This window comes from Erinaceus europaeus, chromosome 16 (genome assembly GCF_950295315.1).
Source record: "Erinaceus europaeus chromosome 16, mEriEur2.1, whole genome shotgun sequence".
In the NCBI taxonomy this organism is placed as follows: Eukaryota; Metazoa; Chordata; class Mammalia; order Eulipotyphla; family Erinaceidae; genus Erinaceus; species Erinaceus europaeus.
In genome coordinates this window covers 55739033-55756624 of record NC_080177.1, presented here as the reverse complement: position 1 = coordinate 55756624, position 17592 = coordinate 55739033, and the positions used below count along the sequence as shown (strand labels likewise).

General features: G+C 43.0%; 1 protein-coding gene across 5 annotated transcripts in view; it reads left to right on the top strand.

Moving 5' to 3' along the window:
- Nucleotides 1–17592, top strand: part of FMN1 (formin 1) — a 446009-nt gene that overhangs the window by 116918 nt on the left and 311499 nt on the right. For 2 of the 5 annotated variants that reach the window (XM_060175174.1, XM_060175177.1), the window contains exon 3: nucleotides 8374–8494. In XM_060175174.1, coding sequence (XP_060031157.1) covers nucleotides 8374–8494 — 121 coding nt within the window. Of the gene's footprint in view, nucleotides 1–4589; nucleotides 6680–8373; nucleotides 8495–17592 lie in introns of those variants that run through there. The other 3 variants (XM_007521684.3, XM_060175175.1, XM_007521682.3) reach the window with 3 other exon arrangements.

Genomic DNA, 17592 nt, shown 5'->3' with positions numbered 1-17592 from the left:
GAGACCTCACAGCTGTTGTAGGTGCTCAACCTCGAACCCCAGCACACGAGGAGATATATAGAGTATGAGTTACATAGCATACATGACAGGCTTAGTCTTGTGGTTATCTTCTTTACACATCTGGGGGAAATGTGGGGAAATGTTTATCAGTCTCTATCTCTCCAGAGATGCCTTGGAAATGCTTAATGGTCTCTGTCTCTCTGGGAGATGCCTTTCTTTCTTCCTTTTTTTTTTTTTTTTTTTTTTTTTTTACCAGAGCACTGCTCAGCTCTGGCTTATGGTGGTGCAGGGGATTGAACCTGGGACTTTGGAGCCTCAGGCATGAGAATCTCTTTGTATAACCATTATGCTATCTACCCCTGCCCACGGAAGATGCCTTTCTTAATGCTCAGCTTATCTTTGTTCCTGTTGACTCAGGGCCATGGGTTCAATTTCCAGTAATGGTCCTGAATTCCAGGACCTGTTCTTCTGAAACTGGGGCCTATCTCATTTCTGCAGTTTTTGAAGCCTGTCAGGGAGTCACTGCAGTCTACACTGTTCACCTATCATATCAATATTATAGGTTACTTAGTTGAACAGTGTGGTCTGAAGCAGTATTCATTTCCCTAAATGATGGGAAGTACTAATGATATCTTTGATCAGGAGAACCAGCTGTCTGAAAGAGTTCATTTTCAAGGGGTTGGGTGGTAGCACAGCAGGTTAATCGTACATGGTGTGAAGCGCAAGGACTGGTACAAGGATCCCAGTTCGAGTCCCCAGGCTTTCCACCTGCAGTGGGGTGTCTTCACAAGCAGTGAAGCAGGTCTGCAGGTGTCTTATCTTCCCCACCCAAGTCTTCCCCTTTCTGGATTTTTCTCTGTACTATCCAACAACAATGACAGCAATAACAGTAATAATAACCACAACAATGATAAAACAAGGGTAACAAAAGGGGAAAAAAAAGTAGCCTCTAGGAGCAGTGAATTGCACCGAGACCCAGCAATAACCCTGGAGGCAAAAAAAAAAAGTTAACTTTCAAAGATCTGTTAAATGACCCATGCTGCTCTTGCTCATCTGCATATTTAGATGGCCACTTGTCATTCAAACTTGCTTTTACACACCTCCACCTTTCATTGGGACTAAGTCTGGGGTATAAAACATGCTTGGTTAGTGTATGGAGTCATCTCCTGTAGGGGCTTATTTTTCCTACTAAACCTATTTCCTGAAGGTGGACAGTTGAAATTTCTTCTTTATATCTCCTAGATTCCATATATACTTAGTGATGACTGTTGGATGAATAATTCATAATGAAAGTGGTACTTTGAGTCTGTTTTACCCTAATTTATAGGACAACAAATTCATGTTTATTCTTAGCAGAGGGTTTTGTGAAGTCACTCTTATGAAAACTTCCCAGAGGGGAAAATATGTTTCTGTAAGAGATCACCATCTAGCTTGTCTTACTTGGGTGGGGAATTCAAGATTACAAGGAGTCCTGTTACTGCAGGAAGCTGAGCTCAGGGTTTCAGAAGACTGGCCAAGGATGTAGTTCTTATATCAGTTTTGTAGGTTGGAACCCAATGGCTGGTTCCACCATTCATAGATGTTGTAAACATGGGCAAACCATTTCTTTCTGGCTTAGCACATAATGAACACTTAAAGTTAGTGTTACTATTCTTCACTTGCTAGGTGTGCAACTTTGGTCAGTTTCATTCTCTTAGCCAAGGGTGATTATATTTAAAAATGAACCTAATAATGCCTTGTGAGCAAAGGGATTGGGCCCATAGGGTAGAGACTCTAGTAGTATTCCTTTCTCCAAAGTTATATTGGTATTGTGGGTATTCAGAATACATCTTAAAAATTATATTTCTGGGTCAGGTGGTGGTGTAGCTGGTTGAGTACACACATTACAGTGCACAAGGACCCAGGTTTAAGCACCCAGTCCCTACCTGCAAGGGGAAAGCTTCACAAGCAGTAAAGTAGTGCTACAGGTGTCTCTCTCCTTCTCTCTCCCTCTCAATTTCTGCCCATGCTGTAGTGTAAAAAGGTCAACAATGTTCTCTAGTTTGTGTCCCAAACCTGCCCATTTTTTGTCCTGTTTAACTCAAATCTTCTGAGGATGCATGAGAACTTACTCTGGGAATCAGCCTGTTCAGTCTGAGACAGTGGGACCCACTGACTTAAACAAAAAATACAGGGTTAGGCAGATGGCTTAGCATGTTTAGAGCACCAGCTTGTATGCCTGAAGTCCCAGAGGTAGCAAATTCATTTCCCAACACTTTATGCCAGAGCTGAGTTGTGCTCTAGTCCTCTCTCATACCCTTCTTTCTCTCATGATAGATAAATACATCTTTAAATCACACACACCATATATATCATGTCTTCTCCCCTATCTGTATGTTGAATGGTCTTTGTAGTTCTTAAGAAAATGGATCTTATCTCTGATAGGGTGATTCCATTTTCCCTTAGTCTTGAAGTCAAAATTTGATTTTTTAAAAAATAATAATAATTTTTTTAAAGATTTTATTTATTTATTCATGAAAAAGGGAGGAGAGAGATAAAGAACCAGACATCACTCTGGTACATGGGCTGCTGGGGACTGAACTCTGCACCTCATGCTTGAGAGTCCAGTGCCACCTCCTGGACCAAAATGTTGGTATGCTTCTAATTCTGCTTCTAAAAACCCCTTCTGTTTCATTGGTTTAATATCCCCTGCTTAACACTGTATTCAATTTACATAACCACTGTATTCTACTTACATAACCACTATATTCTATTTACATAACCACTGCAGGGCATTGGTTTAATCCCCACTGGTTCATGATGTGTTTCTGCTCCGCCCCCTCTCGTAGTACACCCTGATTTGCACCAGTCACTTTTCGTTCCACCCTCTCTACGTCACATCCTGTTTCCACCCTACTTGGCCAGTATATATAAGGACAGAATAGTTCTTAAATATAGTAGTTAGTTTTAGTCTAGCTCAGCTTAGATTGTGCTGCGTCCTGCATGAATAAAGAGATATTGCCGACAGCTCAACCATGAGTCCCTGGTCATCTGTCTCCGCTCGCGAAGCTAGTCCGACACAAAAAATTATTATTTTTTATTTTGGGTAGAGTTAGAGAGAAATTGAGAGGGAAGGAGGAGATAGAAAAGGAAAAGGAGAAGGAGAGAAAGAGAGAGACACCTGAATACTGCTCCAACACTCCTGAAGGTTCCCCACTGGAGGTGGGAAGCATCAGCTTGATCCTGGGTCCTTCTGCACAGTAATGTGTCCTCTCTACTAGATTTGCCACCTCCTGGCACCACCTCCAGGCCTCTGTTTTTGTATCATTGAATATTTCCTAAACAGAAGGCTTATTCGGAGATTTAAATGGCACCACTAGGTTTTGCTGCATGCTCTTTTTGCTAAGTGTGTACTACTTAATTGTCCTTCAAATAAACCAAAATCAGGAGGAAACAGGAAAGTAATTATACCCACCCCCAGAGCTCCATATCCAATCCTCTCCCTTGACAGCTTTCCGATTCTTTATCCCCCTTGGAGTATGGACCCAGGATCATTGTGGGGTGCAAAAGGTGGAAGGTCTGACTTCTGTAATTGCTTCCCCGCTGAATATAGGTGTTGGCAGGTTGATCTATACTCCCAGCCTGTCTCTCTCTATTTCTGGGAGAGTATTATTACAATCATCATTCCTTGGCATTATACTTATTGGGGACCATGACTTAAGTGCCGTTAGGTGACCCACAGTCATCCATTCCTCACTTCAGATAAAACAAGTCTACAGTTTTTCTCATGAAATAAATTGCTGTTTGTGTTTGACATTCTAGTACAGTCTTGCAGCTTTGCTCATAGAGCAGTGATTGCTATGAAGCCTGATCCAGCACAGTGCTATGTCCTTCCCAGGTGCTTATTAAATGCCTGCTGATTGGACTGGAACTGAAAAGCTAGGAGAAATTCAGGTAGGACAGGAAAATGTCCCAAGAGGCAACAGCACAGTCAGCAAACAGAGCTGCAGTTTTCCCATCCTTAGTGGCCAGCTTCCCAGCAGAACATCAGTGTTAGAAAAGACACTGACTCCACGTTGGGTGGTGCTTTGGTCTGTCCTGCTTTTGTGTGAGAAAAATTTGATCTGTAATCAGGACTGGAGAGAGACGTTTCAGATATTTTGTTCTTTAGGGAAATGTGGTATCCTTGGGGACCTGTGATGAACTGCTTTGCCTAACAAGGCAAGTTGTGTGTTCCCTTGCATCAAGCCAGATTTCGTCTAGTTGGTTGTATCATTGAAGCAGAGAAGGGTGCCCTTTGGCCTCCAGGATTCCCTAGGCAGTCAGAGCTGCTGGGCTGAAACCCGATTGGCACAGACAGCGAGGAGGGTAATCATTCTTGCCAGGCTGGCACTGTTTACTCTGCTAACCTAAGGTTGGTGGATACTGGGTGTGGTGGGCGTGCTTGCTTTAAGTACCTGTTTGTAGAACACTGAGACACCAGGGTTGAGTTAAAATGGCTGTAATCTGAAACCAGTCCTGTGAGTTCCCCTCCTCTGGCCCAGCAGCTCAAATCTGCATTCCAGATGAAACCTGCAGGGAAGCGGAAGAAAGCACTTAAAAAGAAAGTCTCAAGGGCAGTATGCAACACTGCTTTTGAGCGTTCTGGACTAGTTAAGATGATGTTTTCTCCTCAATTTCTCAGTTTGGGGATTTGGTGATTATTGACCCCTGTGTGCTGTAGCTCTGTGTTTTGGGGCCTGGAGGACAGAGCCTTCTGATTATAATTTGGATGGCAATTTGGAGGTCCTGTAAGAATTTCGGTCACTTTCTGCTGCTTTCCAGTGACTTGGGGCCCGCTGAGGGCTGTCAGATTCAACTTGCCTGCTCAGCACTTCCAGAAACTTCAACTTGCTCACCAAGGAGGAAGTTGAGAGCAAACAGGAGCGGGGCAGGCACTGGGGCGGAGCTCCTGGTGAGGTCCTGGGCTGCTGTGGCTGGGATGACCCTGGGCAGGCTGACTTTCAGATGACAAAAAGCCTTTTGTCCACCGGCATAAATACCGAAGTCCCAGAGGAGCAGCTTCTCTGCCGTGAGTAGTAAGGTGCGCAGCCTCCACAGCTTCTGGCTGGGCTGAAAGCCGAAGGAGACTTTTACAGTTGCCCCGGGCACAGTCTACAGCAAACCGGAAGGAGGGAGCAGCAGAGAGACGTGGAAGAGACAGGGTGGCGTGGAGCCTGTAGCTGTCCTGTGGCTCTGTCGTCATCCTGTAAGTGAAGAGCCCATGAAGTGGATAAAGTGAGAGAGTAGTGGAAAGGGGCAAATAACACCAGGGCACTGCTGGGACATGGAAGACAGTGGCAGCCCTCTGAATGGCAGTGATGTCTCAGAGCCAGACAAGCCTGGTGAAGCTGGCCTGGAACTGGCCCAGTCAATACTGAGCAAGTTCTCCATGAAAACCCTCTTTGGTTTTACAAGTAAACTGGAATCTGTGAAGCCTGAGGAGGAAGAGGCAGTGCTGAAGGCATTCCGCAGCTTGGTGGAAGAGCCTAGTCCTAGGCTGGAGGAGCCCAGAGAAGGCTCTGGTTTACAGCAGGCAGAGGCCCCAGGTCCCCCTGACGTTGAGGACCCTGTCAGGGTGGTGGAGGAACAAAGGCAGGGAACAGCAGAGAAAGAGAGTGTCCTTCCTGGTCCAGAACTTCTGCCTCTCAGGGACCTGAGTGTCAGCACTGACCAAGTCATTTTGGTCCGAGGGACCCTTGTTACCACCACCAGTGATTCTGACTCTGAGGATGAAGGCCAAGAGCTACAGGGAGAAAGCAACAACAGTGACTCCCAGGCCTCTGGCATGAGTTTACCTGAGTCACCTCAGGAGTCCACAGGAAAGTCAGGAGGCTATAGGGAAAATGAAGTCTCTGGGGAAGGGTGTGAGGCAGCAGAACTTGGTGAAGGAGGGCCTCTCAGGGCTGCCCTAGAGAGAGATCACCAACAGGAGACCCAACAGGAATCTGATGACTGCACCCCACAGGCAGAGGACAGCCCCAGCCAGGGGCAAGCTGGAGAAGAGTCCCCAGGCCTACCTGTGACAGCAGATTTGGACTTGAGTGTGAGTGTCACTGAGAACCCCACTCCTCAGAAACAAGTCCCTGGAGAGAAGTCATTCCAACTTCCGGCCTTCTTCAGTGGGCTCCGTGTGCTGAAGAAGGGAGCCACAACTGAGGTTGGAGAGATCATCACTGAAATCAAACCAAAGGATGGAGACCTGGCTTTGCTCAAGTTGACCCAACCTGTTCAGAAGTCCCTAGTCCAGGTCGGGCCACAGCCAGTGAAGAAAGAGGAGAAAGCCAGTGACCCAAAGGCCACGCCCACGCTCCTGGAGCAGCTCTCACAGCTGCTCAACATTGACATGCCTAGGGCTGAGCTGAAGGCAGAAGACCCTGAGCTCCTCAAAGAAGGAGACATGGGCTGCAGTGCTACCCAGGAGAGCCAGAGCGGCCCCGGGGCCCAAGCCCAGGGAGGAGAGGTGAAGCCAAAGCCGCCAGAGACTGCCCTGGAAGCCTTTAAAGCCTTGTTCATCCGTCCCCCCAAAAAGGGGACCACAGCAGACAGCTCAGAGCTAGAAGCTCTCAAGCGCAAGATGAGGCATGAGAAGGAGTCCCTGAGAGCTGTGTTTGAAAGGTCCAAGTCAAGGCTGACGGATGGCCCCTGTGACCCCAAAAGCGTATGTAGTGTTAGCTTTTATGTTTTGCCATAGAATGTGATGCTCTCTGTATTTTCAGGCTTTCTGTCAAAGTGGTTGCCAGTCATTTACTCTTACAATGATAGGAATAAGACTAAGCTGTCATAGTAAGGGCTTGAAGTTGGACATAAGTGCTATCTTTTTGTTTTCCTGGATGGTTTAAAGAGATGCATGTCAAGATGTGTGGGTAGGGAAGGGAAGCTGTAACTCTTGTGTTTAAACATTAAAAGCAAATGTTCTCATAAAAGCCCAGCAGCATGAGAAAGCAGTGCAGTATGGATACAGAGCCCAGATTTCCTCACTACTTAATTATACCTCTGTGGAAAGAATATTTTTCCTTTGCTGGCCTTCCATTTGATGAAATAAATGTGTGTGGTGTGCATTCAAATAGTCCATGTTGATTGCAAAGTCTCCTTGTCATTAGATTTAGCATGTGACCTGGATATTAATTCTAACACTGCCTTTTGCAGTGACCTTTAGTTGGGTGACCCTGATCATCTCTGCATCTCAGTCTCTTCCTCAGCAAAATAAAGCAAGTAACCCTCATCTTGCACACATATTACGAATTAAGTGACATTCACACTTGCTAACGAAAAGCTATTACTCGAAGAAAATCAGGCCCTTTATAAAGACTAGAAAGTCACCTGTTCAGAAGATTTTAACGTTTCCTAAGAACAGTGAATAGAATTTCTTAGTTACTATCAATTTAGCATACAATTCTTGCCCCCACTTCTATAGTTGATCTGTTATAATGTCAGACAATAATAAAACTCTTTGGAAACATCTCAGGTTGTAGTTAAAAACTAAACACAGTCTCACACTCTCAGGGTTATAAGAATCAACTTCTTAAAGTTGCTTGGATATAAAGGTTATCTCATTCATTTTTGTAGAGAAGAGAAAGAAAAAAATTTTGTAAGAAAGAAAAACCTGAAATTATCAATGTAGTACCTAGTATTCATGTAGTATGCAAAAACAGTCTTTGTATCACAAATAACCTTGGAGTTGCTTGTATACGTATGTAAACATTCCTCTAAAATTACCCCATTATAGTTCATTTGTATCTATCTGTATTTTCAGCTCAAAGTACATGTTGCCTTTATAAGTTCTATATGGTCAAAATCACCATTAACAGTTATATAATACTCGGCATTGAGTTTTTTATTTGCACCCCAACAAATCACTTTACATTTCTAGGGAAGAAAAAAAAATCTTAAAATTTTTTTTTTTTATATTTATTTATTTTCCCTTTTGTTGCCCTTGCTGATTTCCATTGTTTTTGTAGTTACTACTGTTGTTGCTATTGATGTTGTTGTTGTTAGATAGGACAGAGAAATGGAGAAAGAAGGGAAGACGGGGAAAGAAAGATAGACACCTGCAGACCTGCTTCACTACCTGTGAAGCAACTTCCCTGCAGCTGCAGGTGGGGAGCCAGGGGCTCGAACCGGGATCCTTAAGCCGGTCTTCGCCCTTTGCACCACGTGCGCTTAATCCGCTGTGCCACCGTCCGACTCCCTGAAAAAAAATTACTATAGTGAGATGTTGTAGTTGCAGAGAGTCAAAGCAGTGTAATTAGCTGTGAAAATCAGTGTTAATATTGGTGTTACCATGTTTTGTTTCCAGGGACTAATTATCTCTGGCCACATTTTATTGAACTTATTTATTCTCCACTTTTTCAGCAGCCTGACCACAGCCCCACTGAGCAGGATGATAGGACTCCTGGCAGACTCCAAGCTATCTGGCCACCCCCAAAGACAAAAGACACAGAAGAAAAAGTCGGACTGAAGTACACAGAAGCAGGTAACACAAAAAGAAGCCGGGTACCCTGCAATCTCTTGCTGCTGTGACTGTTCAGTTCCAGTGCAATGGACTTTCAGAATTTTTCTTTGTTTCATTACAAAATGCTATGCTGATGGCTTTCATTTTTGGTTCTGCAGTCTAAGTGGACTCTGGTGTAGTCATCATTAAAGAATCTCTTAGAGATGAAAGGTGAAGACAGTGGAATGAATGAAATGTATAGAGTAGGAGAGATTGTGGAGAACTAATGGAGAAGGTAGATTACACATTCCTCAGGAAGCAGGTGGTTGGCCAGCCTATAATGTAGCAGAAGCTGCCAGGGTTGTGGGAGAGGCCAAGTGTAACTTGCCACAGCTGTAATCTGATTTGCTGCTTGTTTTTGAGCACCGCTTTTGAGCTACTGGAGCCTTGTGCAGAATGAATGTACAGATACCATATCGGTTACTCTTCCACTTTGGTTAGACAAAGCCTTATTTAACGCATGGCCAATTTTAAAGCAATCTAACTCTCTGGAAACCTTCCCAGGAGCTTTGCTTGAAGATATTTAAATGGAATAGGGATCAAGATCATTTACTCTTTAAGGGGAAGCTTCACATGAAAAATCAAATGGGGGGAAAAATGAAGAGTGAGAGGAGGAGATATCTGAATCAAAAGCTTGTGTGTATCACAGACAAAATCTTTCTCTTCTTCCTGGTTTTTGAACATTGCCTCTACAGGCTTATATTCTGCTGGTTGCCTTAGGTATGAGTGTCGATTTACAGCAATTGGTCTGGTTATAGAAAACAAATTTCTTTTCAGTTTCGGTTCATTGGTGGGCTTAAGTTAACCAAAGTGGACTAACATTAATGTATAGTTTAGTAAATTATAGGCTAAGAATATATGGGTTTTCTGCAGTTTCATATAGTCACATTAGTGACTATGAGGATGTAGACATGTGATTTTTTTTTTTTTTTTTTTTTGCCTCCAGGGTTATCACTGGGGCTCTGTGTGAATCCATTGCTCCTGGAGGCTATTTTTTCCCCTTTCATTGCCCCTTTTTTTTATTGTTGTTGTTTTTATTATTATTGTTATTGATGTTGTTCTTGTTGGATAGGACAGAGATAAATCAAGGGAGGGGTAGACAGAGGGGGAGAGAAAAATAGACACCTGCAGACCTGCTTCAACACTTGTGAAGTGACTCCCCTGCAGGTGGGGTGCCAGGGACTCAAACAAGGATCTTTATGCTGGTCCTTGTGCTTCATGCCATGTGCGCTTAACCTGCTGTGCTACCACTGGACCCCGACAAGTGAATTTTTAAGAAGTATTATTAGTATGAGAGAAGATGGAAGGAGAGAAAGAGAGGACTAGAATACTGCTCAGATCTGGTAAAAGGCAGTGCTGGGGATTGAATCTATAACTTCTCAGGTCTCAGGTATATAGTTTGGTGGTCTAACAGGCTGAAATATCTCCCAAGTCTAATATTTTCTTTCTGCTTTTCTATTATTATTATTTTTTAATGCAGTATCAGTGATCAAACCCAGAGTCTCAGGTTTCATATAGCCTAGCCAGGCACAGAGACACATCACCCTGTAGGCCCCAGATGTATTTTAAGTTCTACAACCTAATGGCTCTTAACCTCTATTTACAGCTTGTAAATTTCAGACTTTCTGAAGACAAAACTCCCTGATAGCGCTGCTATCTACAATTCTTGACCTAACGAATTATGTTCAGTGAAAATATATGTAGTCATATCAAACTTCTTGTCTACACTTGATTTTCTAAAATTGAAATGCTTTGGATTGCATTATTGAAACATCCATGAACTTACTGATCTCAAGTTCTGGCACTGTTAAACATTGGAAAGGTCTATCCTTTGTTTTAATGCAAATGCTGAATCTTGTAAGTCCTTTTTGTACTTTATCTTGGTGATCTCGTTTTTCTTTCTCTCTTTTTATTATCTTTATTTATTTATTGGATAAACAGAGCCAGAAATTGAGAGGGAAGGGGGTGATAGAGAAGGAGAGAGACAGAGACACCTGCAACACTACTTTACCACCCATGAAGCTTTCCCCCTGCTTGTGGGGTCTGGGGCCTCAAACCCCAGTCCTTATGCACAGTAACGTGCACTCAGCCAAGTGTGCCACCACAGAACCCCTTGGTCTTATTTCTATCAGTGTATTGTAGCAATCTTCCTTGTGATGATGAAAATTCAGTGAGAAAGAAATAAATGTAATACATGATTTTCAATCTACCTCTGATAGTAATTGGAAGGCATTTATGCCTTTGCAGAAACTTCTTGAGTTCTGATTCTGTTGTCTCCCATTTCTAGAAGCTTAGAGGAACTTGGCAGTGGTTTTCCCAGTCTTTTTTTTTTTTTTTTCCAATTTACTTATTATTAGATATAGACAGAGAGAACCTGAGAAGGGAGGGAGAGATAGAGAGGAAAAGAGATAGCCCTAGTTCACCACTTGTGAAGCTTTCTTCTGCAGGTGGGGGCCAGAGGCTTGAACCTGGGTCTTTGTGCACTGTAATGTGTGTGCTTAACCAGGTGTATCACCACCTGGCCCCTGTGACTTTCCCCACTTCAGTACTTTGGTATTTCTATTATCTCCTTCTCTCTCTCTCTCATCACCACTGGATTTTTACTTTATTAGGTCAACAGTTTTCAGGTAGAAAGAGGATGGGAAGGAAAAATATCTCACCAGTGAAAAAACCTTACTATGGTGGAAGCTAGGCTCAAACCTGGATCCCATTATATCCTCCCAGGTAAGCTATCTTGCCATCCCCCCTTATATGAACAAAGGTGGTCAAGTGGTGAAATTGTGCATGTGCAAGGCCGTGGGTACGTGCACGTGTGCACATGTACACACACAGTCTCAGTGCTACCTATGTCTTGGATGAGACGGGGAAGGACACAATGCTTGTTCTATTAGGTGAGCTCTGATGGCACAGTGACGTGGCGCACTGATATACTACTATGAAGAGAGGGTTATCTATGGTCTGGAGAAGACATCTGGGCCACCATCTTGTTTCCAGGGGTGTCAATGCTGTGACTTAGTTATTGGTGCTTACTCTTCTACTGATGAACTTTGGGACAATCAACACTCACAGATTCCTTAGCTGTGGGAAACTTGTTTTTCATTCCATCATCCAAACCCAGAAAATGGTTGCTTCATCATTATTGCTAAGAGTTTTTATTATTGTTCTGTTTTTTTTTTTCCTGCACTATGAATCCACTGCTCCTGGAGGCTAATTTTTTTTTAAAAAAATTAACTTTATTTGTTATTGGATAGAGACAGAGAGAAAGTGAGAGAGAAGGGGGGATAGAGAAGAAGAGAGACAGAGACACCTGCAGACCTGCTTCACTGCCCGTGAAGCGACTCCTCTGCAGGTGGGGAGCCAGGGGCTCGAACCGGGATCCTTATGCTGGTTCTTTGTGCCACATGCACTTAACCCGCTGCGCTACTGCCCGACTCCCTGGAGGCTAATTTTTCATCATTCTTGTTATTGTATAGGACAGAGAGAAATTGAGAGACGAGGGGAAGACGGGGGAGAGAAAGATATATTGACACCTGCTAACCTGCTTCACCACCTCTGAATCGACTCCCCTGCAGGTGGGGAATGGGGACTCAAACCAGGACCCCTCAGATGGTCTGTGCACTTTGCGCCATGTGCACTTAACTCACTGCTCCACTGCCTGGCCCCCTATTGTTCCGTTTATTTCCAGTTTTTATTTGTGATTAACAGGGGGTTACATGACTGTAAGATTACAGTGTATAGTTTCACACCACACCCATCACCAAAGTTTTATTATTTTTCATGGGGGAGCGAGGCAACACTCCAGGGGACCCTACATGTTTTGTCTTTGTTGCTTTCTCACAGAGTTCCAGAGACCCAACCCTGGGCCTCATGCCTTTGCTTTCCCCACCCCTCCATTGCTAAGTCTGAGGAGTTAACATTTGCTGTGTGATTATCTTGAAAGCTCAGGCTTGACAAACATTTGGCTTATATGTAACGCAACATAGGGTACTTCCATTGGTTTCCTTGCCCTGAGGGCATTATAACACTTTTGCTTTTTGCTAGAATTTAGAGATGGAATGAGTGCCAACATATTTCAAGGTGTTCTAGGTCTTGTGCTTTTCCTTTCTTTTTTTTTTTTTTTTATTTATTTTTATTTATAAAAAGGAAACACTGACAAAACCATAGGATAAAAGGGGTACAACTCCACACAATTCCCACCACCAGAACTCTGTATCCCATCCCCTCCCCTGATAGCTTTTCTATTTTTTTAATTTTTACTTTCTTTTTTAATTAATTAATTTTATTCCCTTTTGTTGCCCTTATTGTTTTATTGTTGTAGTTATTATTGTTGTTATTGATGTCTTCATTGTTGGATAGGACAGAGAGAAATGGAGAGGGGAGGGGAAGACAGAGAGGGGGAGAGAAAGACAGACACCTGCAGACCTGCTTCACCGCTTGTGAAGCGACTCCCCTGCAGGTGGGGACCCGGGGGCTCGAACCGGGATCTTTACACCGGTCCTTTTGTGTCACGCCACCTGTGCTTAACCCCCTGCGCTACCTCTCGACTCCCAGCTTTTCTATACTTTAACCCTCTGGGAGTATGGACCCAGGGTCACTATGGGGTGCAGAAGGTGGAAGGTCTGGCTTCTGTAATTGCTTCCCGCCGAACATGGGCATTGGCAGGTCGATCCATACTCCTGCTTTTCCTTTTCTTTAAGATTTATTACGTATGAGAGATAGTCTCACATAACAAAGAGGGAACAAGATAGACTGGTGCCTACAGTGCTGGAGATCGAACCAGGAACCTTAGATATGAAAATATAATACTCTACAGTTACGCTATCTCCCCCACTGTTTCTTATGTTTTTTTCCCACTCTTTTATCTTTCCTAGTATGCAATACTCAGTAGATTAGTAAACTGGGAAGATAAGACTCTAGCATTAAGATTCCCAGTGTGGTTTTGGAATTCAGTGCTGTTGGCAGCTCAGCCTGGACAGATGCAGGGCCTGGAGGAACATGGAGTTTTCATCCTGAGTTCTACTCTGTCCTTGTGCTCCTTTGCTTGGAGTTCCTTCTATTCAGAGTCTATTATTTGACCATCCTTTCCTGGGGCCTTCAAGGACCACCTGATGCTGTAGTGCAAAGATAAAAAGAAAAAGCTGGTGTAAGAGAAGTGCCCACAGCTAAGGATGTTCTCTCCTGTTCCTCCCAAAGTCAACTGGTACCACCTGTAACCACTGGCACTGTGCCCAATTCCTTTGGTAGCTTAAGACCTTTAACTCTTACTAAACCTAAGCATGACACTCAGAGGGCATGCCACCTCAGAGGACATGCAAGGTTGCTTCCACTGCCCACTGCAAGCTCATGGAGCTTCTTGAGAGAGAAGCAGTAATGCCCATCAGAATTAGTACTAACTGCTAACTAACTGCTGCAGACCCTGGAGTGGGCCTCTACTGCTCAGGAAGGGCCCCAAGGCTAACTTGGCAGCTGTTCCTGAACTGTTCTGCTCACACCAGGTAGTGGTTTGCTGCCATCTCTGGTGCTCTACTTCAAGCTTGAAATAAATTTTAGATAAGTAGTTCATTCCTGTAGTGCCATTTTCCCTGGTGTATGGAATTCCTCAAAGTAATTTTAAGGGAAAAGAGCATTTTATCTTCCTTGGAGTCAGGCTGGAGAACATCTGAGTGAGAAAGCTCAAGCTCTTCTCACACTAATTCCACCCTTTAATCTGGAGTTTGCTGTTGAAGCATTCAGGAGAAAAATTCTGGTGGGCTTCTCATATCCTTCAACAAAACCAACTCGTATTGTGAACTGCTGTCCTCTGCTACAAATCAGAAATACTTGCTTAAGGATCCCTGTTCCAGCCCCCGTCTCCCCACCTGCAGGGGAGTCACTTCACAAGAGGTGAAGCAGGTCTACAGATGTCTATCTCTCCTCTCTGTCTTCCCCTCCTCTCTCCATTTCTCTCTGTCTTATCCAACAATGATGACATCAGTAACAGCAATATAACTACAACAATAAAACAACGGCAACAAAAAGGAAATAAATAAATATTAAAAAAAAGAACAAAAAACACCACCAGGAGGGTGAAAAAGGTATCTTCCTTTAAATCTGATGAGGTAAAATCAGTTTATCTCTTGGGAAACAGACAGACATTGTTTTCTTCCATTCATCTTCTAATACATTGTCCTGCATGGGTCAAGCCTTTGTAATAATTTGTGACTCCCCTGCAGGTGGGGAGCTGCGGGCTCGAACCGGGATCCTTATGCCAGTCCTTGTGCTTTGCGCCACCTGTGCCACTGCCCGACTCCCACAGATTCTTTTTCTAACTTGAAAGCCTGACTAAATGATTTCCACTACTTTTACCAATGATTATAACTTTTTGGTTTTAAGCTATTATAATTAATATAATGGAAATATTGTTGTAGATATCTTTATTTATAAATGTTCTTTATCTTTAATGTATATTACTTATGGAGTAGTTAGATATAATGGTATATACCTTTTAAGACTTTTTTGACATAGATCAATAAATTGACATAATTGAAAATTTCTACATAAAAGTGAATACTTAAATTTGTTAGTGTTTCCCCTTTTTGTTACTTGCATTTCATTTTCCTTGTATTCTAGTATATTAAAGTTTGGAATATTTATGTAATCAAATTTATCCTGATTTCACTGTACAATTTCTCTTTTATTTAAGATTCCTCTGAGAGATTGTTTTCAGATTTCTTTTTTTTAATTTTATATTTTTTCTTTGTTTTTTTTATTGTTGTTGTAGTTATTATTGTTATTGTTGTTGTAGTTATTATTGTTATTGTTATTGATGTCATCATTGTTGGATAGGACAGAGAGAAATGGAGAGAGAAGGGGAAGGCAAAGGGGGAGAGAAAGATAGACACCTGCAGACCTGCTTCACCGCTTGTGAAGCGACGCCCCTGCAGGTGGGGAGCCGGGGGGCTCGAACAGGGATCCTTAAGCTGGTCCTTGCGCTTTGTGCCACGTGCGCCTAAATGTGTCATGACTTTTCCAACAGCCCATTATTTTGGGATGCCTTTGAAATGAAATGGTAGAGTAGCCTGGCAGTTGGTACAGTGGAATAGAGTATAGGAATTACAAGCGTGGAGGTTCCAAATTCCCTTCCAGGCATCACCTGTGCTAAAGTGAAGCTCTGGTTCTCTCTTATTAATGCATAAGTAAATCTTTCCTAAAATCAGATGATAGAGTGGTCTAGGAGGTGGTGCAGTGGATAAGGCATTGGACTCTCAAGCATGAGGTCCTAAATTCAATCTGTGGCAGCACATGTACCAAAGTGATGTCTGGTTCTTTCTCTCCTATCAGTTCTCATGAATCAATAAATAAAATCTTTAAAAAAATCAGATGATAGAAAGTTATAAGGGGTAAATGTACTATTAGTAGAGCATACGTGTCAGACCTTTCTCCCCTGACTACATCTGCCCAGGTTCAGTTGAGATGAAAAGCCCTGTCCAGAGCTAGACTTCCTTTCCTGTACATATCCTATTTTGCATTATGATGGATGGCCTGACACATTGTGAAGAAATGTGTAAAGCATGTTGTCATGTATGAACTTGGGAAAAAATATGTCAGCTCATATTTAAGACCTTGGGGAGAACTGTAGTGGTTATTATTTGGAGGGGTAGAACTTTGGTGGTGGGAGTAGTGTAGACTTATACCCCTATTATAATCACTAATAAAGTTAATAAGTAAATAAGACATATTGTCATGGAGTATTCCTCAGCATCCTAAGATAAAATGAAATGAAGTGAGATAAAAGTATCACTTGAGGTTTTGAGGTGCAGTGGAAAAAGCACTGGACTCTTCAAGGCATTGAGATCCTGAATTCAATCACTGGCATCACATGTGTTCGAGTGATGGTCTGTTGTTCCCCTCCTCCGCATTAATAAGTAAGCAGGTAATTATATTAAACAATGAATAAAGTAAAATAAGGATACTTGGGAGAGGGATTGGCTCTACTTTAATTAACCTTAGAATGAGGGTATAAAAGTACAAAGGAAGAAGTGTGTGTTTTCTGGAACAAGATGAAGTATGCCTTCTTGGCATCTCACCCAGTGAGCATCTAGCCAAACTCTTCTTTCCACTGGTACCAGCACCTCAGAGCTGGCTTGGGGTATAGGGATGGTGTACAGATCCTCCCTGCTGACTGAGCATCACAGTTTTTGTATCAAAGGGGGTAGAATGAGAGGTGTCATAATTATGTGACACCCAGTCCTACTAGTGGCATCTATTGAGTTTTCTATCACCCAGAACTATGTAGTAGCTGAGAAGCGTTCAGGCTGAGAGCATAGTGGATGAGGTTGAGAAATAATCTGTTCCTCAGTTTACAAAAGCTCCACCTCCTCTACAATTTGTTTCTAAGCTTTGTTCCCTTGGTTATAAGCTCATAGAGCTGTTCACCACCCTTCCTGGTGAGTCAGACATCTTGCCTCATCAGCAGGGAAGCTATAAATATCTTGGAATATTTTATTAGCTTACTGTACTATTTTTAAGTTTCTCCATTCATAGCTAACCGGCTTCACTGGCCTGAAATGAATTTTACACTAATGTCTTATGCTTAAGCAAATTATGCTGTGTTCTCCTTTATGGTCTAAGCAATGAGTTTGTTCACTGTCTAATTCATGCACCTTTTGTTCCCTTTTGTGGAACAATGGTGATAACCCAGAAATTGGAAGTGGGTATAGATCAGGAATGTCTTGTGCTTTGTGGTTGTAGAAAGTAACTGGAGCTGGTGGTGCACCAAGTTAAGTGCACACACTATAGTGTGTAAGGACCCAGGTTCAAGCCCACAAGCAGTGGAGCAGGGCTGCAGGTGTCTCTGTCTCTCTTCCTCTCTGTCACCCCATTCCCTCTCAATTTCTGGCTCTCTGTCAAATACATAAAATCAAAAAATAAAAGTAAAGTGGGAAACTGGAGGTGAGGCCAATTTGTTAAACCTCCACTTCCTGTATGACTGGGAGCTGTGGGGATGAAATTAGCTTGCCCTACACAAATGCTAAAGCTTAATGTTAAGAAGGTGTCTCAATATGTAGACCGGCGAATTCTTTTTGATTTCACAAGAGACA